General features: G+C 42.4%; 1 protein-coding gene across 1 annotated transcript; it reads right to left on the reverse strand.

The window, feature by feature from the left end:
• Positions 1-139: 139 nt before the first annotated feature.
• CTPS1 (CTP synthase 1) lies at positions 140-27,927 on the reverse strand. Its single transcript, XM_032764056.2, has 19 exons — positions 27,810-27,927; positions 26,585-26,762; positions 25,500-25,670; positions 24,402-24,502; positions 23,238-23,354; positions 21,270-21,353; positions 18,971-19,051; positions 16,802-16,953; positions 12,657-12,789; positions 11,188-11,276; positions 9,707-9,801; positions 8,680-8,742; positions 8,020-8,063; positions 6,847-6,943; positions 5,464-5,519; positions 5,277-5,373; positions 4,302-4,446; positions 3,387-3,477; positions 140-1,600 (listed from the first exon to the last, which is right to left on the reverse strand). The coding sequence occupies exons 2-18, from the start codon at positions 26,748-26,750 to the stop codon at positions 3,393-3,395; spliced, it is 1,776 nt and encodes a 591-aa protein (XP_032619947.1). The 5' UTR covers positions 26,751-26,762; positions 27,810-27,927; the 3' UTR covers positions 140-1,600; positions 3,387-3,392.
• Between the last annotated feature and the right edge of the window lie 61 nt (positions 27,928-27,988).

A 27,988-nucleotide genomic window follows, 5' to 3' on the forward strand; every position in this document is an offset into this window, starting at 1 on the left:
ATAGATATCAGATTTTATTTTTAGATATATTTGTGTGTGTGTACACACACACCAACTGTCCTATAATAGTAATGGCATATACAAACCACTCCAGGAATTCTTACCAAAATTCCCCTCAATAAGATGCAACTTTACAATGGAGATTTCTTAAAATGTTTATTTAGGAACAAAGCCTGGAGGGCTGCGAGTATCATGAGGACCCAGTATTAAGAAGAGTTTTCACACTGTTAGAATAGAGTTTTGAATAAGTTTGAGAGTCAGACAATGTAAGGGTTAATACTCAATCAGGCAAGACACAGGCACAGCTTTGCCCAAACTTTAATGAACTGAAGAGGGTTTAGGACATATATGACACAATATAATAAAGAAACTAGCTTCCTTTCTTCTAATTTGCTGAAGACCAAACTTTGTTTCTCACAGTGTGGCAAAAAGGCAAAACAGAAAGGAATCACCCCACTTCACCCACCCCATCCTCATCTCTGGCAATTTTGAGAATATCATCAGTGGGCAGTACACATTTAAGGACTAAGCCAATAATACTGTAGGCAAGTTGCTAAGCCCAACTTTTAGGACAATGGCACTTTTTATTGCCTTCAGGAAGATGGATATGACAAAGAGGCAAGGGAAAGTCTCCCTTTAAAGTGTTAATAAAAATATAGCACCTTGAACTTTTCAATCCAAGGTGAATAGCAATGAGAGCTTTTAAAGGCAGCATCTGAAAACAGTTCATCTTGTTCTTTTCTATACCACCCCCTTGATGCAAGGAGTTAAGATTTCCCAGCCCAAGAAGCAGCACCAGAAAATGCTGGCATTAAAGGGCTAAAAGTTATGCCTCATTCAGGTAAAGATGGGACTTCCTGACATTGTGGCATTTTTACATGACCTCAAGTTAATTACATCCCTGCAGAGTGACATATCACAGTTAGGATCAGAGTTGATCATGTTCATGAACAGATTAACTCTTCTGTTCCAGGAACCAGTTTTCCTGGTCATAAGTTCATTGCTAGCACTGAAAGCACAAAAACTACCAGTGCCAAAGAGTTTTAAATAGTAGTTTTAAAAAGATAGGCTGCATAAAGCACAATAAACTGACATCCCACCTTTCCTAGCTCAGCTCTTGAGCTGAGTGAAGAAAGCCCCAAAAATTTGACCTTCTGCAAAAAGTTCAACTCTATAACAATATGTGGTGCTTGGAGAAAGCAGCCCAAATACCAAGCATCTGAGACACAAACTCACGCTAGTATTACCATGTATTAAGAAGCATGTGCGACTGGATTCTCCAGTGAAACTAGAGCCTGTTCCAGCATCTAGCCTTCCTGACTTTCTGCTTTGATTCTCAGAGATGGTCATAGCGGCAGAGAAGGCCCAGAGAGGCATGCACCGTGGCGAATGCTCCTCGGGGAGTTACAAGGATCGACAGAGGGGAACATTCAACAAGACAGCGAAAATTCAGAAAATAAAAAAAGAGTGACAAGATTGTCATAAAATTATAAAAAAAACATAATTTAAGAAAGCCCATCGCTGACAGCGTTCAGGCTATTGCTGTAAGAAGTCTAGAAAGTCTAACAAAGACTCTGCTCCTCTTCTAGTGAAGAGCCACCTGGACAAATAGAGAAAGGGCAAGAGTAGGAATTATTGAAGAACAAGAGCACCAGATTTGAAGTGCACAGTGGATTCCGCTCCACCTGCGGTTGTGTGACGGTCAGTGTACTTGCACCTCCCACCCCTATAGGAGTACAACATGTAGTACCTACCTCACTAGGCTCCTCTTCCCCAGAATAATTATGCCGGCTAGCTTATAGGGGGCATTATGACAATTAAAAAAAAAAAAAGAAATGCATCATCTACCCCTTTGAAACCAAGCTTGTTATATAAGACAGCACTAAAGTAAACTAGAAAACAAACACCGCGGAGCTGAAGAATAAAATCAGGATATCTGCTCCCTTTGGCTAAGCAGTATCACATCTTATCCCAAGAAGCAAAATCCTGATTCCTTGGGCCAGTTACTAAAGCAAAAAATGACAACTGAGTTAAACCCAGATTTATGTGCTAATGTCCCCACTAACCAGGCTGTGAGGGAAATAAGCACAACGGCCTATGGGAAGTCTTTGTATTTCCATTGATGATCTCCTAGAACGGGGCATCGCAAGCACCAGATGTCTCAATGCGATCCACAGTATCTGTAATATCACAGGCTTTCTGAGATACTTTAGTGACTCAAGGTACCAAGAAAACTTTATGGAGGGAGAAGTGTTTTTAAAAGTATTTGTTCCAAGTGCCATCAACAACCTTTTTAGGGAGACCTACGCACATTGGTCTGGTAATTTTCGGACACTCTTCACTTCTACATTGCAGTTCCTTTGAAATGACAGCTACTATGAGAAAATAACTATCCTGATCCTATGGCTGTAAACAAAAATCTTCTCTCATTCTTGCAAATACTACATGTACGTGCACAAATTCTGCTTAATTTATTAGAAAAATACCAAGTACACCTACAGGATAGGTAGAAAGTTATAGCTGGGAGCAATGGAGAAACTAAACTACACCATGTTCAGACACCAACTCCAGGAAGAAAAAGTGACTTCACAAAACGAATTACAACAATTTTGTTTTCCTGCAGAAGCTTGAATTTTAGGACATTTTAAATGAAAAAAAACGGGGGTTTTAGTAATTACAATAAACCCGATTTCACAAGTGCCCTGCATCTGCAGCTATCTGAGTTGTGGGAGCTCAGTACCTCTGAAATTCTGGTTCATTGTTTTGACATAGGAACCTGTAGTCAGAACAACAGCTGAAAGAGTGATAGACACCTTATCTGCGTGATAGACACCTTATCTGCCTTTAAATAAGGGGCAAACAGGCAGATGAGCCTATAGATAAATACATGTGATCGCAGCCTAAGCACGCTAATTACAGGGCTTTTTTTCCTTCCTTTTGAAAGTTTCTATACCACATTTTTTCCCTAAGGTAAAGGTTTCCTTATCAAAACAACAGCTTTTTAAATCCTCAGATTCCCTCTCTACTTGGTCTAATGTTTCAGATAATAGTTCTATAGAATTAAATCTAATAATTGATTAAGAGTCTCTTATTTGAAGAATGCATAGTACATTTATCATTTAAAGAAAAAAACCAAACTCATACACCTTTTTGTACTTTACTGAGTGCCACTTTGCTAAGAAAGGGGATCAGAACTAGCAACAGTATTTCCAGACACAAAAATACCATGCATCACTCAGAATGCCTCTGGCATATATGCATGAGCCATGCAAGCTGATTCATGTCATGCCAGTATTTTCCAGACTGATTTGAAGAATTGAGATGTCAGGAGGGAAGGAATGAACAGATAAAGGAGGAAAGAGACTGACGTCATGTTTTAACATTACCAGGAATTAGTCATTATTTACTGATGGGAACTTCAATTCTGTGATCTCTGAGTCAGGCGAGCTGCTGCCACTTCTATCGCTGTAGGTGTCCCTGTAGAAGTCAGACAGCTTTAGGAAAGGGAAGCTCTAGCAGAGATTACACCTTAGGACTTTGTTGTTTTATGGTGAGCACAGACCCTTTAGAGATCAGTCTGCACATCATGAGTTAGTGGGAGCTGGCTGTAAGCGTAGCAGGTCGCAGGTTCTAGATGACACTCTGTTGCTCTTGTCTTTAAAGGCAGGTATCATTCCATTCAATGTTTTTTCTTGCTTAATTTTGTGGAACAGCCATCAGTGGCCTGGCTGACCTCCAGCAGCCACCACAGCCTCTCACCAGGCACTACACAACCAGAATATAAGGGAGCTTGGCCTTTATTTATTTTTGAACAGAGTTTTTTGAAACCTGAACCCTGCATGAAAAGTTAAGAATTTCTCCCAAGAGAGACATGCAAAACCCAGTAGGACACATGTCAAACAAAGCATGTTAAGACTAAAGTCTGCAGCTTCTATGGGAATGAGGCTAAATCACAAGGACATGGTTTAAATTTAGGGGTCTATGCATACCCCTTGTTCTTTGCAAGGGTCTGATCCCCCTTAAAAGGTAAAACCTTCCCAAGGTTGTGTTGGGCAGAATGACTCCACAGCCCCCCATGTAGGCCAGAGTCTTCAAAGCACAGGTTAGCCCAAGAAGAAGGAGATGAAAGAAGGAATGTTGGAAGTACGCACTTGATGACTTTGTGCCAGACATGCTGGGATCACCATTCCTGTCAGGTCATGGAGTCCCAGCCCTAGTGTTACAGAGTCAGCCATGGCCCATTAAAGTGCTCTGTACTATGGAAAGTTGGGCACTGAACTAGGATACTATTTCAAACCTACCTGGGTGAGAGCCTGCAGCCCTTCTGTAGATAATGTGTGAGCCTCCCTGCAGAGGCCAGCAGGAGGCCAAAGTACGGGGGCGACGGCTTTATGGGTCTGGATAGGAACTCTGGGTGATACTGAACACCAACAAAAAATGGATGCTCTAAGAGAAGAGAGAAAAGCAGGGAGCGTGTTAGGTTAATTCTGAATAATGAGTCTCTGAGAAGATCACCAAGCTGCCACATCTCATGTTGGAGGGCCTTTCTGGATAACCTCCTCACATCTTACAGCTGGCATCTGCTGCTGGCATCTGCTGCTGACAGAATGTCTAGAGCAGATGTTCTCAACCTTTCTCCTTCTGAGGCTCCCCCAACATGCTATAAAAATTTTACAGCCCACCCGTGCCACAACAGTTTTTCAGTAGATTAAAAGCCAGGACCGGTATTAGGGAGTAGCACACAGAATAATTGCCCAGGGTCCCACGCCACAGGGTGTCCCATGAAGCTAAGTTGCTCAGGCTTCAGCTTCAGCCTGGGGTGGAAGGGCTTGGACTTCACCTTCAGTCCTAGGCAGCAGGGCTTGGGATTCGGCTTTCTGCCCTCGGCCCCAACAAGTAACGCTAGCCCTGCTCTCTGGTTTATTTGAGTGGATCCCCTGAAATCTGTTCGCAGCCCCAGGCTCCTGGTTGAGAACTGCTGGTCTAGAGAACATCATTAGGATCTGAGCTGCATGGCCAAGCTGACAAACTCAGCTCTGAATTCCAATCCCAGCTTTGGTTCCTTCTGCACTCTGGTAAGTCACTTCCTTGCTCTGTCCTTCGTATTTCTCTGTCCTCTAACTCCTAACAGTCATCACTATTTTTCACTTCAATAGCTGTTTGGGGAACAGACTTGAGATATTGAGATCTTGCCCTGAGCCCACAGAGAAGCTGCCATGTCAGACAAAACACTCTCTCCCTGACACACACACACCAACACCAATTCAAGTGCTCACCTTCCAACTCAACCACTTCCATTCGCTCTCCTTCCACATCCTGGCCTACGAATTTCAGGCCCTGCTCTTCAAAGAAGCATTTCAGTTCTGGATTCACCTGAGGAAAAGCAACAAAGTACACATGATCTCTTATGCTCATGCTCTTCAGTGAGAAAGCTTATAAAGCTCAGAACACACCAACTGATACCTCAAATCTGTGTCTGTGTCTCTCTTCCAAGAACTCATGATCTCCATACAGTTTTCCTGCCCAGAAAGAGAGGACCTTTTACCTTCTCCTTAATTACATCCAAAGTCATGGTAAACTCCACTTAATCATGTTTCTACTCCTCTTTAACCAATTACTTTATAACCCCAGTCTATTTCCCCACCATCTTCCTCCTATGTATCCAAAAATCATGCAATCTGCACTGCAGCATTGCAATAGAGCATTAGTCAGCATTAACTCCCAGGCATCCTGGCACCCAGTGGAATTTACAGACCTGAATTAGGTACCTAACTCTGTGGAGCCTAGGCACCCATGAAAGGGACTCTCAAAGACCAGCCAGCTGAACAGAGAGCTGCCTAAATTAGCCAAGAGAAACTCTGGAGGAGGAGCAGGGTCTAAGCCCCACCTTCAGAGGTGGTCAGTCACCTGTCTTCACTCAGTATTCAAATCCTGGAGTCAGGCACTTGGCCAGGTCAGACACCCCATTGCTGCCAATAGCTGACGGATTAGCACACTCACATGTGCTCTGAGAGACCTGTTTTCAAATCCCCACTCTACTGGTTTTGGAGCAAGGACTTGAACCCAGATCTCTCACATTCCAGGTGACTGTCCTAGCCACCAGGCTATTCGGTGAGAGTCTCTCAGTCTGCCCTGCTGAAGTTGTTCCAGTTTGTATAAATAATTAAATATATATCAGGCCCGAGAGAGAGGGGTAAGAAATGGATTCTATAGTCTGGTGGTCAGAGCACCTCCCAGGGACGTGGGAGAGTCAGGTTGCAGTCCCTGCTGCAAATCAGGCAAAGTAGGAATTCAAACCTGGGTCTTCCATATCCCAGGTGAGCCACTGGGCTATTTCGGTACCATGGGACAGAGACATGTGTTTCCGCCCCGCCCCCCAAAATGTGTTCTGAGCACACCTACTGGATCAGGTTCCACAGGCGAAACAGGCGAGGAGTGCCTTGCCTGAGAATGGTGGTAGGCCACAGGTATGAGCTAAGGCCCCAACCAGCAGAAAGGTAGGCATATACGGAATTCAGGCATCTACAACATAAGGCAGCAGCTGAGTATCTCGGTGGCACCTGAAGTGACACTTATGGCTTAAGGACCTTTGTGGATCTAGCCCAGAGTGACTGGTTTCCACCAGAACCTACTTCTTCCACAGTAGAAGGGCTGATGTTTCATTTCCACCACACAATGTCTAAGGAATGCCTAGCAGACAACAGTCTTCGCCATCTTTTTTTAAAGCATTAAACAATCTGGCTAATTTTCTATATCTCACTTCTGTCCCACTCGACACACTGTTCTCATGAATCATTTCAGACACTAGAAGGACCGAGAAGATATAGCAGTAAAAAAATCCCATACTCATGATCGAGTTCTTGGTTTGGAAGAGGGTTCTTCTTTTGCCAAGCCTCATGGTCCCACCCATTTGCCCAGGATTATGTTCTGGCATGTCTATGACCTAGGGGAGATTATTAAAACAGTGAACTGTGACTAAAACAGGAAGAAGAAAAAAAAACCCAAACGGGATTCAAATGCAAACATCCATAGGACAACATAAGAAAGACAAACAGAAATCTGTCTTAAGCAGCCACTCCAGGGGCCCAGCACAATCAGACATTTAATGGAGGTGTTCTTTTAATGAAGACGCAGAATTGTATTTGTTAGGTTTGGTGATATTTTGGGGCAGTTTCAGTATAGGAGATAACAACGAGTCCAGTGGCACCTTAAAGACTAACAGATTTATTTGGGCATAAGCTTTCGTGGGTAAAAAACCTCACTTCTTCAGGAGATAGTCTCATAATAGTTGCATCTGTACAGATCCCAATGTAATTAGGGTAACAGGATTCTAACTGCAGGGCTCTAACTGCAAAATCAGAGTCACCATCATCATGTGGTGGCTAAACTTACAAACTTGATATTTTAAACATACTCCTTTCCAGAGTCTGAGAGAAAGGAGCACTGTAAATTGTTGTAGCTGAGGTCACAAACAACCCCAATACTTCAGGTTATTGACTGGGTTACTTAGCTGAGATTTTTATGGACTTGCAGCCCTAGTTCTGAGTGGACAGAGATTCAGTTGGCTCAAGAAGAAAATGTTAATGTTTGGGTAGGTTAATATTTGGCACTGTCACCACTAACTTTCTCTCTGTTTGATCATATCCACCATTCCACTATACATTTTGTTGATTGCTCTGTAGAAGTCATCCATGCTGAAAACTGCCCTTTAAACTCTCAGGAGTAAGTTCTTTGTTTTATAAGAATGCATAGATGGAAAAAACCCCTCAGTGTCTGTACATTCTACAGCATGTGAACCCACTGTCAAAATGACAAATTGACTTAAGGTAAACCAAACAAGGACATTTATTTCCAAAATAAAAGTGCCCAAACACAGACTAGAACCAAGATATCAAGAGATGCAAATTCCAATTTCAGATATTTCAGTACAAGTTTGTTTGGCTTTATCTACGCACAGAAAACACTTCCAGCTTTGAAGCGGGGTCAGAACAAGCCACACTTGAATCACACCATACTCACCACTGGATGAGTAGTTTTGGGGTCAAATTCTGTAGAATTGGCATCTGTAAAATGACATTCTTAGATTAGAAGCAAGAAGTCGCACACTGAACATGAGGAAGATAGAAATGAATCCCACTCCTATACTCGTGAGCAGTACCAACTTATGCAGGGACCACTTGTGAGAGCAGAATCTGTCTCAGACACCAAACAAGCCCAGATGTATTTATTAGACTTCTTAGATAAGTATTTCTGAGTCTAGGTAGAAGCTGCCATCTTCTTGAGGACAGCAAAATCATTTGTGACATAAGCAGTGTGAGAGACCATTATGAATTACTGTAAACCAGTTTCCAATTTGCCTTAAGCATCAGGAAAAGAAACGCTTATTTTCTGGAAATTGAACCTTTTGTTTCACATTTTAATTCTAATTAGCAAGCAGACTTGAAACTGGATTACAATATTTTCTAGTATTTTTATATCTATGGTGACAAGTATCTGGCTAGCTTCTAGCTTGATGGACTGAGCAAAGTGGGTACAGTTTTCCTTTAAGACTGGTTCTTGGAGACTGATTTTTCCCCAAAAGCCATCTCCTACCCACCAAGAATGGGGAGCAGCTACAGCCATCATCCCAATTAATCCATTAATAACAGAACTCAGAAAGTCAGTTATCACTGCAATTACCTTCCCAGCCAAGAACACTGCGCGCAAACTCCACAACTGCAAGCTGCATCCCCAAGCAAACTCCTGTAGAAAGAGCAGAGTATGAAAATGACACCCGGTAGTGAACTGTGACGGTCTCCCAGATCATGAAGTAATGCAAAGCTCTGCACTTTGACACCTGCATAGAAGTCTACAACACACAGAAATATACAGATTTATAGAGGAAGCATGTCTTGTGGCTACAGCACTGACTGGGACTCAGACCTGGGATCCATTTCCTCCTCTGTCTCAGGCTACCTGTGAGACTTTGGACAATTCAATTGCTCCCTGGGTCTCAGCTGCCCATCTGTAAAATGGGGATAATATTCCCTCTCTCAAACTACTTGTCCATATGGCCTAATTCAATTGTAAGTAAGAGTCTCTGCCCAGACAGCTAAATGTAAAGCCCAGCACAATGGGGTCCCCATCTCATTTTAGGCCCTATGTACTACCTTAATACAGATATTAACAACTTCTTGACAGACACGGCAGCAGTCATTTATATGCCAGGGCTGCACTGGAGAGTAAGGTATCTTTCTTTAGTATATGGAGTCAGAACACAGTAGTTTTAAAAAAAAAAATTATATATATTTTCACACACAGTTGTAAATCAAGAACAATGTTGAGTGCCATACTGGTCTCTCTGTTAGTTTCTCTTATCTTTTCTCATTACATGCATGCATTCCAAGAATAAAATCATGGCGGAAATTATTACAATCAACCATACCCAGAAGAAATTCAGGTTTCCTTGGGAATATTAAACATTTTAAATGCTGCCTTGCTGCTCTGTTGGTTTTAAGTGTTAGTCATTAGCTATAGTATAATATACCGAACACCTGCATCAAGAGAACACTATGGGGTTAAGAAAGCATTAGCACATAACAGTCTAAAGCTTGACTGATCCACAATAGAGATGTCTCTGATCAGAGGGCTAGGGTGGGATTCAAATTTTGAATGTAACACCTGTTGGTTCCTTGCTTCATACTGTCAGATACGTTCTATTTCTCACCTAACAAGGGCTTTTTCTGTTTTCTTGCCCAGGAAATAGCTTGAATTTTCCCTTCTGTTCCTCGAACGCCAAACCCACCTGGAACCAGGACTCCACTGTACAAGGGAAGGGGAAAAAGAAAAAAAAAAGATCCAGCTACACGAGACTTGCAGTTTTCCATACCCTCCAAACAAGTATTGCAGCTCTTCTGCTTTAAGACCTTGGAGTTACAAGACCTGACCAATTCATTTTACTACCAAGATTTCTTTGAATATAAACTGCCTGCACAGTAGTGAAAAGCCTTCAGGTGCTTATAAATGACAAGGAATATCTGTATTAAAATAATCTGATGAATGGGATTAAATGACAAGATTGCCTATGACAGCAGGGGACTGGACTTGTTGACCCAATAGGTCCCTTCCAGTCCTGTCTCACAATTTTAAGATGTCTCCGAGAGAGCTGAAGGATTTTATAGGCAAATACTTGTCAGAGCAACATTTATAAAAAATGTCTAGTTTCTATGTAATAAATCTCTTTGGACAGACAAATATAATATGGGCTGTAACACAAGAGACAGTGTGGCCTAGTAGACTGAGCACTGGACTGGGACTTAAAAAAAATTTAGGTTCTGTTTCCAGCCCTGCTACTGGCCTAGTAGGTGCTGTTGCAAAAGTCATTTCCCTGCACAATACCTCAGTTTCCACATCTGTAAAATGGGGACAGTGACCTCATTTAAGAGCTACAGATGAAGTGTGCAGTGTAAGTGCTAGGTGTTGTTATTACCGCTGCTCTTCACATGATCAGAAAGAGCAGGACCACATACGTAGAATAACATAAGTGCTCCACAACAAGTATCTGTTAATCAGTCTATTGCTTAGAGACAAATCAACTAAACTGTAGCACAACATGTCCCAACTGCAATCACAAAAAATACAAGGATTCTGCAGGTGATTCTTTGTATTACTGACTAACAGCAGGAAGTGGATATCTGCTTCTCTAAATAACTGATCACTAGTCATGATCCGCCACTGCTCACATGGCTCACACCACCCCTTTCCTGCAACCTAGTCTCTCCCTTCCTCCCCCAAACATCCCTCTTTCCTACAAAAACAAAATTACTCTGATCCCACATTTGTGCCCTCTCTGTCTCAGCTTTGGCCATCCCTTCAATCTTCACCCTTCCTCATCCCACTTTTTCTCCAGTGGCCCTTCCCATGCCTCATGCTGCCCCGCACCCTTTCTCCTTCTCCTCCTCCTCCTCAAAACCAGTCAGTTGTACACATAGCTAGTCTGTGTAATCACATTGCTATTGCTGTCCCTCCCTCCCCGATTTGTTTGTTACATTTATGCAAAATTATATTGTAAACTCTGCAGGTCAGGGGCTCTCTCAGTGCACAGCATAATGTGGGGAGGGTCCCTGAGTACAACCACTTTGAAAATGTCAACAATACCAAGGGAAGTCAGATCCTCTGAGGAAAGGCCTATGGTTATGAACTGCTTACTCAGCACTACAGAGTTTCTGCCAGGCCTCGTGGTATCGGACTGGTTCTTCTTGTAGAGTAGCTGGTTCCAAGTCTGCAGAATCAATATACTAGGAAGAAATCCAGGAATAATCACAATGAGAGAGACTGGCACAAGACCTCCTCCCCCTGATACCAAACCCTGCTGTTTAGTTTTCATTGACTCTAGATGTATGAGACTCCCTCCCTGCCAACACAGGCTTGTTTCTTATTGCACATTTACTAGTGGTTTGCTTGGTCTGATTTTCCATCTGCTAGGCAATATAGCTTCTTGTTCATAATCGCTACAGTCTTTTTAGTTACATGTACAGACACCCTGCTTTCAGGAGGTTTCTCTACCTCACTGAGCAGGTTGGATGGTGACTGATAAGGCCTGAGTACTAAGGCTGAGGTCCATAGGTTTTAGATTGCATGCAGCATATGAGCCACAGAGCCACACTTACAAATAATGAGGATAAAAAATTCAAACAGTCTCCTTAACAGCATGTTCAATTTGCACACTGAATGTGGCAGGCATCCAGGAGAACAATTATACTATATTATGATGGCACATATGAAAAAGAGTTACAGTTCTGCAGGCACTCTTATCTTTAGCATCTCCTGACTTCGGGGAGTTTCACTTTTCTCTCTCAAATAGCTCTTTAAGCCCCTGTGTAATGCCTATGTGCAGAGGTCCCCTGCAGCACTTAGAATCCTGTGCCCATAAGCCGGAGAGTCCTCAATCACAGACTACTGTTACAAGCAAATCCTATCAATAATCAGAGAAGAGAAATGATGGAAAGCAGCCCAGCCTTTGTACAATACGGCATTAAGTGCCGGTGCACAAGACATACTTCACTAATCCCATTACAAACAGTGGTGCTACACACCTCTTGGGTACTACTTCATATTTAGAGGCAACATGGTTTAAAGAATTTTTTCTTTAAAGTTTCAGATGAAAGATGGCAGACATTTCAGTACTCCAAGACTGTTCATGAAGTTCAGATATGTTCCAAGAGGCTTACAGAGACAGACAGTTTCCAGCTGGTGTCAAGATCACAGTGGAATACTAGAGCAGGGTACCATGAAGCTTGACAGTGCCACCAAGTTAAGTCAGACTACCCTACAAAGAATTGGTTACAGTAAGGGCTAGAGGAAATTCAAAACGAACGCTGGCCTTCCCAACACCACCACTCAGGCTCAACACTGAACACCTACAAAAACCAGACAGTGCACATGTATTATATAGATCCTGTTCTGAGAGTGGGAGGTTGGTTTGCTGTTAAGTTGTATCCATGTAACATATGTTTGGACGCTGTAATCAAAGGGGAATGAGTTATAATATTCCCGGCTGCTGAATCATTCTGAAAACTGTGAGGTGTATCCTAGATGTGTGCACAACGGTAAGCAAGAACGGTCTGGTTAAGACACAAATACTACTCCAGCTGGGAAGGGGGGAAAAAAGAGCATACCTTTATCTCAAGTTTGTGGTTGATGGCCAGTGCAGAGTGTTCCAAAGCTTTAATGACAGAAGCATAGGAATCTGAGAACTTGGTGTATTTGCCAACAAGTGCAATGGAGCACGTCTCTAGCAAACGGTCATATCTAGAAACACAAAACCAAAATACAAGGCTTGTTCATTGTTAATGGGAATTGATGGGTACTGAGCACTTTTTAAAATCTGTCCTAATGGGTGCTGGCCACTTGAAAGCCTGACCGCTGACTACTTTTTAAAAGTCTGGCCTTTAGCAGTTGTTATTCTGAATGAATGACAGTAATCTGGGGACTTCCACTATTTGATAAAGGAAAGAAAAATTCTGCTAAGTAGCCACAGAGAAGAATGGTTTGGGAGAACAAATAATTTCTTACCTTTATTTCCAATTATTTTGGTAGGTGTTAGTTTTGTTTTGCTTTGTTTTTGATGAGTTTAGTTGTACTACATCCAAAATAGGTGTCAAATTTATTAAATACAAGTCAGAGGAAAGCATAGTCAGTTTTGTTTATCTTGCACAGTACTGTCCTCTGTGAATTTTAACTCAGTCCATTCCAATGGCTGAGGGAAAAGAAAGACTTCCAAATCCCATAGGAGTGCAGATTTCAACAGCCTGGCAGTGCATGTTACATTCTTGTTTGCAGGATCTGGAAAGTCACGGGACTCTCTGGGCCTGATCCTCCTCATTCACACTCACAGTGAAGTCAATGAAAGATGCAGGTACTCAGCACTTCTGAAATTGGGCCACTTACTGAGGTTCCAAAATATGCCTGCAAGTGCCTAACTTCAGGCACTCTGCTCTGAAAATACTGACCCAAGTTATTGTAAACTTGGAGAGCACAACTCTTGTCAATCTGAATCCCTCCAATCCTTCCATTCTGGACACTCAAACGCCTTTTTGTTTCGCTTTTAACAGCAACACCCATAAATAGTAAAGGGAATATTGAAAGGCAGCCTAACTTTGGTACAATGCTGCAATAAACTGTCAGTGGACTAAACATACATCACTAGTCACATTAGTATCCAGAACACCACTGTGTAGAATTTGCTTTGCCTTTGTAAGCATATTTATATTGTACAGTCATATTTAATTTAGTTTTCACCATCCAGGTGATTAGAACATATTAGAATTCTAGAGCATTAGAATACTAAAGGAGCTGAAGAGTCATTAGCAATTATCTTTGAGAACCCAAGGACGACAGGAAAGATCCCAGAGGACTGGAAAAGGGCAAATATAATACTGATCTATGAAAATGGGAACACTGACAACCCAAGAAATTGCAGACAGACAGTCAGCTTAAATTCAGTACCCAGAAAGATAATGGAGCAAATAACCAAATGATCAATTTGAAACCACCTAGAAGACATTAAGGTGAAAAATAACTGTCAACATGGATTTGTCAAGAATAAAACATTAGGTTGATTTGATATGCAATTCTTTGACAGGCAGGAAGCCATTTGGACAGGAAGCAGCAGTAGATGTGATATACCTTGACTTTAAGGCTTTTGATATTCTTTCACATGGCTTTTTCATAAGCAAACTAGGGGAATATAGCCTACATGAACCTACTATAAAGTGTGTGCATCACTGTTGGAAAACCATATTGAGAGAGTAGTTATCAGTGGTTCACATCGAACTAGAAGGGCACGTGGAGTGAAGTCTCACAGGGTCTATCCTGGGTCCAGTTCTATTCAATATCTTCAACAGTGATTTAGATAATGGCATAGAGAGTGTACTTATAAAGTCTGCAGATGATACCAAGCTGGGAGGGGACTGCAAGCACTTTGGAAGATAGAATTAGAATTCAATACGATATTGACAAACTGGAGAAATGGAGTCTGAAATAAATCAGATGAAATTCAATACGGACAAAATGTAAAGTATTCCATTTAGAAAGGAATAATCAATTGCACAACTACAAAATAGAAAATGACTATATAGGAAGGAGTAATGCAGAAAAGGATCTAAATATGAGTCAACAATGTAATATACTGTTGCAAAAGAAGAACGCATCATTCTGGGATGTATTAGCAGGAGAGCTGTAAGCAACACACAAGTGGTAATTTTTCCACTCTACTCAGCATTGATATGATCTCAAGTGGAGCACTATGTCCAGTTCTGGGCACCACACTTTGGGAATGATATGGACTAATTGGAAAAAGTTCAGAGGACAGCAACAAAAGTGACTAAAGGTCTGGAAAACATGACCTGTGAAGAAATACTGAAAAAAACTGGGTTTGTTTAGTCTAGAGAAGAGAAGACTGGGGGAGGATATGCTAACAGTCTTCAAGTACTTCAAAGGATGCTATAAAGAGGAAGGTGAAAAGTTGTTCTCCTTATTTGGTGAGGACAGGACAACAAGCAACGAGCTTAAATTGCAGCAAGAGAAATTTAAGTTAGGGAAAAGCTTCCTAACTGTCAGGGTAGTTAAGCACTAGAATAGATTACCTAGGGAGGTTGTGGAGTCTCTGTCGCTGGAGGTTTTAAAGTACAAAGTAAGAGAAACACCTGTCAGGTTGGTTTAGATGATACTTAGCCCTGCCGCAGTGCCGGGGACTGGACTAGATGACCTCTCGAGGTTCCTTCCAGTCCTACATTTTTATGATTACCCTCAACTACTGCACTAGAAGCTGCTGAATCTTAAATACACCTGTGAAAATTTGAGTTCGTTTAGCTGTTTTTCTCCACTACCTTTACAAAGTAGTTCTGCAGGGTCACTTATTTCTCACAGACACATGCAAAACAGATTGTATCAGTGGCCTCTATTAGCTGCAGTGAAGCAGGGACGAGTCTGTATGGTAAAGGTAAATCAAAGTTTGTTCATTTACAAGTTTCTGAAACTTACCATTTTCTCATACCTAGGCCCTACCAAATTCATGACCATGAAAAATGCATCACACATCATAAAATCTGGTCTCCCCCTGTGAAGTCTGGTCTTTTATGTACTTTTACCCTATACTATATAGATTTCATAGGGGAGACCAGCGTTTTTCAAATTGTGGGTCCTGACCCAAAAGGGAGTTGCAGGAGGTCACAAAGTTATTTTGGGGAGTCACAGTATTGCCATCCTTATTTCTGTACTGCCTTCAGAGCTGGGTGTCTGGAGAGTGGTGGCTGTTGGCCAGGCACCCAGCTCTGAAGGCAGCGCCCTGCCAGCAGCAGCGCAGAAGTAAGGGTAGGAATATCATACCATGCCATCCTTACTTCTGCACTGCTGCTGGTGGCAGCTCTGCCTTCAGAGCTGGGCTCCTGGCCAGCAGCCGCTGCTTTCCAGATGCCCAGCTATGAAGGCAGTGCCACCACCAGCAGCACAGAAGGACAGAAGTACCCCAAGTTCCCCTACAATGACCTTGTGACCATCCCCCCCTCCGCCCCCGTAACTCCTTTATGGGTCAGGACCGCTAAAATTACAACACCGTGAGATTTCAGATTTAAATAGCTGAAATCATGAAATTTATGATTTTTAAAATCGTATGACCATGAAATTGACCAAAATGGACCGTGAATTTGGTAGGGCCCTACTTATACCTCATGGAACAGACAATGTTGAAAGCTTCAGTACATGCCTGAATGTTGACTAAACTCTGATTTCATCATTTTCCTAATGGCGGGATGTGTGTTACCCTGCTCTCCACAGGGGTACCAATATGTGCCAGGGAGTCCAAGGCAGAAGACACATCAAGAGACAGCTGCTTTGCTGGATTAGAAGTGAAATAAAGAAATAATGATGATGATGTTGTTGAAATGCCTCCAATGATTCCTAAACATGCATCAGTAAGTTCTAGTAAGGCTGGCCTGTTCAGAATAAAAAGGAAAAATCCTAAAGCACACATTCCTGTTCCCCTTTACATTATTTTAGACATGTTTTGAAGTAGTACCAGATTACAGGCAGAGGATACAGCTCTAAGAAACTCACTAAATAAACTGCCCAACAGTATCTTAGTTCTCTGCATTGTTGTTGTTGTTAATAGTTAACTATCTAAAAATAAAATGTATTGTTGTGAAACAGACATGGAGTTTTGGGGGAATTTGAAACAACACAGGCCTTCTGGGGAACCATTCCCCAGCTGACCAGTGAAAGCCAGGGCACGATCCAATTACAAACTATTCTCGGAAGAGCCCACCTGTCAGCCATCTCCTTCCACTTCATGAGCATCCTCCTGGGCTGCTTCTCGATGGGAAGGTCAAGCCTGTGGCGGAAGTAATCAACAACTCCCTGCTCCTCTAGTAATAGAGGAACCCGGTAGATGGAAGAGACATCATGAACACAAATGACCTGTTCATAAAAAGTGGGGGTCATTAATACATATCCATATGTATCTACAAATGATCCTAGCAGAACATCAGACAACTGGACACTACTACTTCCTTCTGCCTCCAGAAGACAACTCCATGATCATTTAATACACAGTTACTCAAAATGAACAAAAACTGATTTTGAATTCAAACAGCTTATAAGAACATTCTTCCTAAATGAATGGTCTAACCACGGCAGCTAGTGTTTGCTCATGGCGCCTCATGAAACGTGCAACTAATGGTATGAAGTAGGAATGAGCAACTCCAGCTTCCACTTGAATGCACAGGGAAACAGAAATCTCAAGACGATCATAAGGCAAGATCTACTCTTTAAAATAATACATGACATTGTAAGCCAGTTCCCAGTGACTAAGCGTGCACTTTACAGAACACCCAACACAACTTGGCTGTTTCAGTAGAGAGACCACTGATTGAATGGGCCATAGAGGTTGAACTCCCTCCCATGCTCCCTGTTTGTTTTGCACAATTGCATCTGGTCTTGAACTGATATCACAAGCTCTTTGGAGTAGGGACTTATTTTAGGATTGTGCAGTGCCCAGTACAATTGAGCCATTTTCTGACTGGTGCCTCTAGGTACTACTGTAATATAAACCAGTAATAATTGATCTCTCCAGACCAAGACTGAGGCATGTATGCAGGGCTCAGAGAAGCTTGTACTGTTGTCGAGAGAATTTGACAACTTTCACCACCACTAAATTTACAAAAAATGTTTTAAAAACAGTTAAATTAAGACTAGCCAAACCATTCTGTAGGGCTGAGAAGGAGGATTATTTCAATATCTCTAGCCCGTTCAACTCTTCGTGTTTCCAGGGAAGGGGTTTGACTTGTGACACCTGTCCACTGGGAATAAGACTGCACTTAAAATCTCACAAAACATGCCATTCCAACTTTAAAAGTCCTGCTTCCTCCTGGATTCAAATGGAAGCTGAATTCAGTTCTCCACAGAAAGAATTAAGCAGCAATTATTTCTCCTTATATAGTAAATAGCATTTAGCATTAAAGTGCGATTATGGTTCAAAAGGCGAGTATGAAAAAAAATGGCACCTTGTCACTTTACTGAAAATTCAATACATTTTACTTCTATCTGCCCTGCAGCTAGATTTTATTCTAGTTTAGACAGCAACAGAATTTTTAGCCAAGATCCAAATGCAGAACTGTGGACAATGCATGAACCAGTAAGACTCAGATTGATTTTGCAGTGCTAGAATTTAGAAAACTATTTTTAAAGTGAGCTAGCTTAATCTGGAACAATTGAGAGACAAATATGGTTCCCCATGAGGATTTCATAAAGTGATACTTAAAAGAGTTATCCCCTTTAGTCTACAAAACACTTACTGGTCTAGCTTCATCTTTTGTTCATACTCAGTGATTTATCTACTGACAAATAATGACTGCTGATCATTTAACAAGGATTTTCTTGTACACGAAAGACATCACACTCTGGAGTGAAAAATAAATGTGTTGCAGATAGCATTAAATTTCCCTGGATAATCTCTTCTTGTGCAATCTGTCACTAATGTGAACAGACAGATAGGAGCAATGCCCAAGTATGACCATTAGACAGCATATTTGTACAAGGAGCAGTGTGCAAAACACTCACAAATCTCATTACTTAAGGTAGTGCATAGTCTTTCCTAAATGCAGAAGGAATTTGGAAGGTTAACAGGTCTCAAGAATAGCCACTAGGAAATAAGAGAAATCTGTGCAATCTGATTTAACAATTGTAAGACATTTATTGTACCTAGTGTACTTCTGCCTGTTCAGCCAGGTATCAGGCTTACACAGAGAAAAATTGACAAATGAGAGACATGTATTTAAGAACTGGAGAAAGGACAAACATGTAGATTTTTAAGCTATAAAAAATGCACAGCTAACACAGAGGAGCTCTAGGCACCAAACAAAATGTTGCCCTTAGCATCTGACAAGTGGCAGAAATACTGGTTATAGAGAAAGGGAGAAAGTACAGCATTTTTTACCTGTTCTGGTTCTACATGACAGAACATAGAGATCTTCTCCTTTACGGAGGTGTCCAGCGGAGTGGAGCATCTGCACACAATCTAGTAGAGAAAGCAGCGATATCAAGGTTGTGAAGCAGAACAGCAGCACTCAGGCCATGTCTACACTACGCGATAATATCAAATTAGCTAAAATCGGTTTCATAAAACTGATATTATAAATTCGATTTCACGCGGCCACACTAGGCGCAGTAATTCGGCGTTGTGCGTCCATGGTCCGAGGCTAGTATCGATTTCTGAAGCGTTGCATTGTGGGTAGCTATTCCGTAGCTATCCCATAGTTCCCGCAGTCTCCCCAGCCCCTTGGTTCTGGGTAAATGTCGTCAGTCATTCTTTCCTCCAGGAAAACAACAGCTGACAATCTTTTCGCGCCATTTTTCCCTGGATTGCCCTGGCAGACGCCATAGCACGGCAACCATGGAGCCCGTTGAGCTTTTTTTTTTCCCCGGCACCGTATGTGTACTGGATGCCGCGGACAAAGGCGATACTCCAGCGCTACACAGCAGCATTCATTGCTTTGACATGACAGCAAGTGGTTACAGTCCGTTCTGACCGATACGCCAGAAAAACGGCAATGAGCTATGAGTTCTCTCCCCCCTTGTACTTCCGCGGCTATCATGATGCCCTGGCTAGAATCGGCGGGGCGCAAAAAGAAAACTGGATGTGCGCCCGATCCAATCCTCCTTATGGTCTAAAATAGATCAGTCCCTGAATAGAGGGGCAAAGGTCGTCTGAGAAACCAGTGATCAAAGCAAGCTGCTCCGTGTCAGTATTCACAGGGGTCACTGCAACACACCGTGCTTCCCCTCCCACACTTCCTGGGTCATGGGCAGTGATCCCCTCCCCATTGTGTCATAAGTATAAAGATGCAAGATAAGAAACAAAGACTTGTTAGTGGATAAAATGAGGGGGGAGCCTCGGGCTATCGATCCAGGGCCCGACATAACAGTGCAGGGAAGAGGCCAGCATGCTGCTGCTATACAGCCAGGCATACAGGAATCTTTTCTGTACACAGGAAGGAGGGCTGATTGATAGCCCCAAGTGCTATGAATGGAAGACGTTACTAGCCGTTCTGATCATCTACTGGGAGTGACCAAGAATCATTCCAGTTTTACCCAGCGTCCCATATTCATAACAAGCGATTGGAGCACTCAGGGTTCATGGACAGTTACCAGTCCTACTGCACCGTCTGCACAAGAGGGTGAGAGGAGCGAATACTGCATGTCACTGCCAGCATCGTGCTCAGCCAGTTTCAAGTTCAACCAGGGTGACACCGAAAAAGTCAATGAATGATTTCTTTTCCCTTTTCTTCCGGGGGGGGGGGGTGTGCGAAACTGAGGAGTAGTTCCTGACCACGCCACGAACGGTGTTTGAACTACGACATTGGGAGCTCAAAGCCAAAGAATGCCAAATACTTTTCAGAGGACTGCGTGGACTGTGGGATAGCTGAAGTCCTCATACCCCTCCTCCATGAGCGTTCAATTGGTCTGCTGGTTCCCATTAGTCTGTATGAGACCTGTGTAGCTGGAATTTTTTCAAACATTTACTCATAGATAGAATGGGCACCAATGATCTCATCGTAGTCGGACCTCCTGACTCACTGTCTGAACGGAGCTTTGATAACGAAGATTGTCTCCCCACACAGCGACAGATCAGTATCTCCGTATGTCCATGGCTGGACTCTTTTTGGACTTGGGACGCATGTCACGCATGCTGATAAGCTCACGCTGCGGAAGGAAATGTAATCAAAAGTTCGGCGGGCTTTTCCATGTTTACCTGTCTGCTGCATCCGAGTTCAGATTGCTGTCCAGAGCGGTCAGTGGTGCACTGTGGGATACCGCCCGGAGGCCAATAACGTCGATTTCCCTCCACACTAACCCTAATCCGTTATGTTTATATCGATTTTAGCGCTACTCCTCTCGTCTGGGAGGAGTACAGAATCGATATAAAGTGCTCTTTATATCGATATAAAGAGCGTTGTAGTGTGGACGGGTACAGTGTTAAATCGATTTAACGCTGTTTAAATCGATTTAAACGCGTAGTGTAGACCAGGCCTCAGACATTAATCTGACCGGTGACTAAAGACAGTTTCTATGCCAAGTTCCTATCATGGATTATTTGTTACTATAGTTTATTACTTCTATACCACCACTGGTATACAGCCACATCCTATCATCTCAAGTCCAATTTAGATCAGGAAAGGTTGCTGAAAGATGCTAGTCCCACACTTTCCAAATGAATGTAATACAGCAAAACTTACCAAGTCCGGTGAGAGACCAAGTCCTCTGAGTTCACGAACACTATTCTGGGTAGGTTTTGTTTTCTGCTCTCCTGTAGAACTTGGCTAGCAGTCAAAGAAGACCAAAATATATTATTGAACTAATGTCTAGATGTGCATATGAGGAGTTCAATAATCATTCAAGCCTTTAGGCCCTATGCATCATATTGTTTTAATTATGGGTCAAGAACCCTCAATTTATGATAGTCTTTCCCTCATTTCACTGCCAATTTAATCACACACAGACCCAGAAAGACTACAGGGTATTGGGGAAGGGAGAGGGAAAACACAAAGACGTTAGCTGGATAGAAGCTCAAGGCACCTGTACGTGAACAACATTTTACTCTTAGAGTGTATGGAGTGGGAAAAGTGAGAGAAGGGAGCCTGAGTTAGTTGTTCTCCGCCCCCAGGAACATTTAGCAGATTAGCTGGCCTGCTGTACCTCATCTATATCCAATAATGCCAGATAATCACATCAGGTAGATGTTTCTGCTAAAATGATCACCAGTGAAATATACAGTGGTATTGTAGCAGTGTTGGTCCCAGGATATGAGAGAGACAAGGTGGGTGAGGTACTCTCTTTTACTGGATCAACTTCTGTTGGTGAGAGAGAGACAAGCTTTTGAGGTTACACAGAGCTTCTTCTGTGTAAGCTCAAAAGCTTGTTTCTCTCACCAACAGAAGTTGGTCCAGTAAAAGATCTCACCCACCTTGTCTCACCAGTGAAATAGTTAGCGTCAACATTAACTGTCACTGTTAAGCTTCAGAGTTAAGAGGACTGCACAGCAACTTCAAAACAGGGGAATTTGTGCAGATATTTGCACCACCAACTTGCTTTGGGATTATGCTGTGGAGATTATAAAACAATTACTAGTGACTGACTAGGTTTTAATTTAGCTTTTAATCTTCATTTGTAGCACCCACAATTTATTTCCTTAACCATTTGGCATACATTGATTTAGCTTTTCTTTTGTACGGAGTCTAACAACATTTTGCCTTGTTTATTTGATTCTCATCTGCATCAGTGATTTCAGTTTCTGCACAGTCTCAGAATAGCTTCTCTTAGCTAGCTTTAGATTCCTTTTTAAAGCTGCTATGGTCCCCAAGAAACTTCTCTGTCAGATCATCATGAATTAAAGGACACTCAAATCTGAGAGTCTACGCAAGGTTACAGTGTCAGTTAAAACTCTTACTGAGGGAGACAGTTTAATCAAATTTAAAATGTACATTACATCAGAACTACTCAACTTTGTAACTAAAACCACTCAAACAAACAAACAACAAAACAAAACAACACAACACTTCAGGGACTGCCCGAGAGAATATCCTGGAAATTACTGTTTTAAAGTTTGAGAAGTTATCTGATTTATTTTGTAAGTCTGAGATTACATGTCTTCTTATAGATTCTGTGTTAAGAGAGGCTGTTAAAAGTGTGCTGATAAACAAAGAACTCAACTCTCTGTTCTACTGCACCTTATGTAGTCTGTATCAGCACAAATTGGGTTAAAATGGTATCTACTCTGATTGATAGCATTTTACAATCACTTGAAAGAAGTGTAAATGGCTGCTCAACATGCAGGAAATGGGACACTAGGCTCCCAGAGTGCACTCAGTTATGAAAGACAACAGAAATAAATATTCCAAAATTGTGCAACAAAACTATAAAAGAAATACAGAACTTTACATTTGCTGAAATTCCCAACTATTTGCTAGGCATGCAACAGTATCCTTTGGGAGGATATAGGTATTGTAGGCTAGCTGTGAAGAGCTATGTCTCCACATGTTCTGAATTCTTTCCTTAAGTACACACTTATGGTTTGCACTACAAACACACACTACACAGGTATCTTTCAGTATATGTGTACCTATACAACATCTCTAAACACATTTATAAAATAAACCCTAATTATAAAAGAAATCCCTGGCCATCACAGCTTTTCATGGACTTACCTGGGGAACTAGACTGACATGAATATTACAGAAGTTCTCTCTTTTAGCTTTGAACTGGAACTGGCGAAAAGCCTCGATGAAGGGCATACTTTCTATATCTCCCACTGTTCCACCAAGCTAAACAAAAGAAGACCATTTAAAATAGCACCAAACTTGTCATAACTGATACTGCCCAGTATATTTCTGGTCTCTTCACTTGGTTTAAGAAAAAAAAGGAAAAACAGCCTACTGCACAGCCAATATCATTGTCATTGTGTGGACTCTCTGAAGAAACAGCAGCAGGATTTTTGCTGGGCATATGGTTTCCTTTAATGAGATGATGGGTATTGGATGATGTGTTCCATGGCATTTTTCTGTTCCTCTCAGACAACTGTACGTGGCCACATGCAGTGTAAGCAAAGCTGGCCAAGAGAGGGTCCCTGGGACTCCACACTCTTCCTTCTATCCAACCATTATTTTAACCCCTTAATACCCTCTTCTTATGACAGTTTGGATTGCAGAAGAAAAGCAGCTTCCCACAAGGCCAATGTTGCCCTAGGGCAGGGTTAGGCAACCTATAGCACACGTGCCAAAGCTGGCACACAAGCTGATTTTCAGTGGCACTCACGCTGCCCAGGTCCTGGCCACCAGTCTGAGGGGCTCTGCATTTTAATTTAAAATATTTAAGAAGCTCAATTTAAAATTAAAAACCTTATTTACTTTATATACAATAGTTTAGTTATATATTATACACTTATAGAAAGAGACCCTCTAAAAACATTAATGTATTACTGGCATGCAAAACCTTAAATAAGAGTGATTAAACAAAGACTCGGCACACCACTTCTGAAAGGTTGCCGAACCCTGCTCTAGGGGTTGATATGCAAGGACATTTGATTCACATGCCTTATTACCCTGGAGTCCAGGCATATTAACTCTGTGCTGAAATTGAGCTCCAATGCCCTGGGCAACAAGAAATCCAAAGTACCACCACTTCTCCCTGCCAGAACACCACACTGACATGCACACAAAATGGGGTTTATTCTTTTTGAATTGTCCCAATCAATGAGACAAAAAAAAATTTAACAAAAAAAACCACCCCATTCTCTACAAGGTTTAACTGCCAGTGCACAGTTCAATTTACTCTGCATGAGAATCAAGACTAAGGAGGGAAATGCTACAAACCTCAATCACACACACTTGGGGTTCAATGCCATCTTCATCCACAGGAATTCGTGCCTGCCTCATTACCCACTCCTGGATAGCATCTGTGATATGGGGGACAACTAGAAGAGAAATAGGGACAAAGGTTAAAACCACAGTCTACATAAACTGCAGTCTAAAACTCATTGTGTAGCAAATTGAGATTAACTGGCCATTGCTTCTTATTGACATTTAATGTTGGTATGTCTTTTTAATCAAAGCATTCCTTTTAAAAAGTGGTAATTCCTAGCCATGACCTTTCAGATGAGGAGATGTAGTCCCACTCCACATCTCAGACAACTGAGAGTGATGTTTTTCAGTTGAAAGCCTCTAATACAAACTGTATTATATGCAGAGCCCAGAGAGTTTCGTTATTTTAAAATTGTCTGTGAAAGGAGTTTTATGCAAGCAGACAAAGATGATGTGTTTAAAAAAAAAAAAAAGTGTTACTCAGTTCACGGAGAATGTAGCTTCCATTCTGAATCACAAGAGCAGGAAGGCAGCTTTAAACGTTGCTAGACTGTGTCCTACCGTATTATTTAATGAGTTATAAAAAAGCAGTGGCCCACCTTAAATCAGCCACAAGATGTACATGACTCACAAGATACTGGCCTGAAAATGAGATTATTTGTATGCTGTGCAGTTGTAGCCATGATGGTCCCAGGATATTAGATTGACACTTTGGGTTTGTTTACACTAGAAAGTTGTCCTGCTTTAACTACAGTGATACAGTTAAAGCAACACCACTGATGTGGGCAGTTATATCAGTATAATGGTGTTTCATTCTGGTATAGCTATTTCCATATTGGCACAGACCAATACTATGCTAGTATAAGGCACCGCTATACCAGTGTAACTGCACCCACACTAGGTCTTGTGACATTTTAACCAATATAGTTATTCTGGTACACCACTGACTGATATAGGTATTGCCGTACAACTTTCAAGTGTAGACCAGTCCAAAGAACTATTCAGTGTCCTCTCTGTAACTCAAATGAGACGAGAGAGATGTAGAAATACTCAAGAAAGGGGCAGATTTAGGTTTATATCTACAGAAGGTAAAGCGAAGCATTGCATCACCTTGGACAGTTTTGCCCAGGTAATCTCCTTTCCTCTCCTTGTTGATGACATATTGATAGATTTTCCCAGTGGTCAGATTATTGTCCTTGGTGAGACGGATATCAAGGAAGCGTTCATAGTTGCCCAAATCCAGGTCTACCTCCCCTCCATCATCCAGCACAAACACCTCTCCTGCAGCAAATGGTAAGATGGAAAAACAGAGTCAGCTAGACAAAGTACATGCAAGCACGTTGTTTTTCTGAGACAACTGAAAGAGTTCAGTGTAACAAGACAGCTTTTTGATGAAATATTTATTTTTATTAGCTATTCTTTTAAAAATATTTAATTGTATAAAATAAACTACCTCATAGATTAGAAAGTGGAATAGGATTAACATGTTAAAGAATAAATCACTGCACAGCCTGTGTATAACAGACAAGATTCAGAGCTTATTTATGAGAACATAAAACTGAAGTAAAGCCCGAGACCAGACTTTCACTGAAATGTATTCTAACCCTTAACATCAATCCAATAAATCTGTAAGGAAATATTTACAAGTTCAGCATAGTTATTTTTTAATGAAAATTACTAGTATCAATATTTGTTCTACATACTCTCAGGGTGAATCTGCACATTACAAAGGCTTTAAAGAAAATATAGAAGAGGATTCCCTTTACAGGCAAACAGTCCTCAGTACACCTTTCTAAGAGATGTTTGTTTAAAGATCACAAATCCTCACCAACATTGTCTTATCCACTTTCTCTAGCTATTCATCTTTCTCTTTTCCCTCTCATTCAGAAAGTTTTTTATTTCCTTCTTATGCAGATAAAAAGGTTTGGGCCCCCACTAGGCAAGTAGTCGGGTCCTACAACTGCAACAAAAAGGAGCTAACTGACAATACACAACTTTCACCTAAAATCACTGATGGGCTTGTCACTGATGCATGGGAATGAGCCTTTGCTAATTTCAAACCTTCATCCTGGAGAAGGTGTAAGAGTGTACAGAATAAGTTGTTTATATCAAAATATTTCCCCACTCCCCACAAAAGCCTTAGGACCATAAAAAATTAAATTAGAGGATTTTTATGAATGTAGAGTTCAGCTTACCATGCTCATAAGGAGAGAAGGTTCCTGCATCAATATTAATATATGGGTCAATTTTAATGGAAGTGACATGTAACCCACATGATTTCAGGATCGTCCCAATGCTGCTTGCAATGATTCCTTTCCCAATCCCTGAGATGACACCACCTGTGACTAGAATGTACTTCATTTGTCTAAGTACCTAAAAAAGAAAATATTCTATGTTAGACAGCAAGATTTCTCTCAATTTAAGGAGACAAAAACATATGGCCAAACCGAAAGAAGAATGTTCTCTGAAAATATTTGTGGAACAATAAAAAAAGTATAGGAAGATTAAAATCTCTGCTCTGTGAATATGTTGAAAGCAAGTATTCACAAACAGAAGAGGTGCACTGATGTCTACTGGACTATCAATAAACTATGTCTAGCCCTTTTCCAACTGTATGCTTCACTACCAGACGATGTGTATCATGGAAGTCTTGCTGCTCCAGTTAAGTGAAGTCCCCCCCAGACTACAGGAGCAGAGTAAAAGAGCAATAGAGTCCATATTTAAATGGCTGAGGAAATCTACACTGCATCTGGGAAGGAGCTTGCCAGCCGGGGGTTGCAGGGCTCAGGCTAGCACACCTAAGCTTGCTGTGTAGACAGGGCAGCTGGGGCTGGAACAGAGGCTCTTATGCCTGGGAGGAGTAAGCTGACTAGGGGACTGCAGATCCTGGGGCACTGCAATGTCAAAGCACCGTCCCCGCAGCTATGTCTAGCCCTCTGGCATATGCCCTGCTGCATTACCACGGGCAGAACCCATTGTGCTAGGCGCTGTACAGTGACCCGCTGCCCCCAGGGAGCTGGCAATCCAGAGACCCCGGCACTCTGCTGAAGGGGCAGGGCTAGCACCCAGCGCGCTCGGGGGGGGGGGGCGCTGGGGCAACGAGCCACCCCTCCCCTTCCCTCCTCCAGCGACCCCAGCCCGTGCCACGCCGCCAACACACCTTTGGGCGGGCCTGGCTTAGCCTCGCCCCCAGCTAGGCCGCAGCCCGCCCTTCCCTGGCCCGGAGCTGTCAGTGCCCGAAGGGTCCCCCTGCCGAGGGCGGGCCCGCCACGAGACACCGCATCGCCCGGGGCCGCACCCCGCCGGGCCCGACCCCCGGCTGCGCGGCCCCGTCCGCACCCCCCCCCAACCACATGGTTCCACCCGCCCGCATGTTTTCCCTCTCAGCTGCTATGGTCTCGTCCTGCCCCTCGCTCTCACCGTGCCCGCTGGGCCCAGTGGCGGCGGCGCGAGGCAGGTGTGCGCGCAGGCTCGAGCCGGCTTGGAAGTGAAGTGAGCGCACGAGGCCAGCGTGACACGAGCGCACGCGCGTCGCTGAGAAGACGCGCTTGCGTAATGAGCTCCGCCGCTTCAGAGTCTGCCGCGCTCCTCACGGTCGG

This window comes from Chelonoidis abingdonii, chromosome 25 (genome assembly GCF_003597395.2).
Source record: "Chelonoidis abingdonii isolate Lonesome George chromosome 25, CheloAbing_2.0, whole genome shotgun sequence".
NCBI lineage: Eukaryota > Metazoa > Chordata > Testudines > Testudinidae > Chelonoidis > Chelonoidis abingdonii.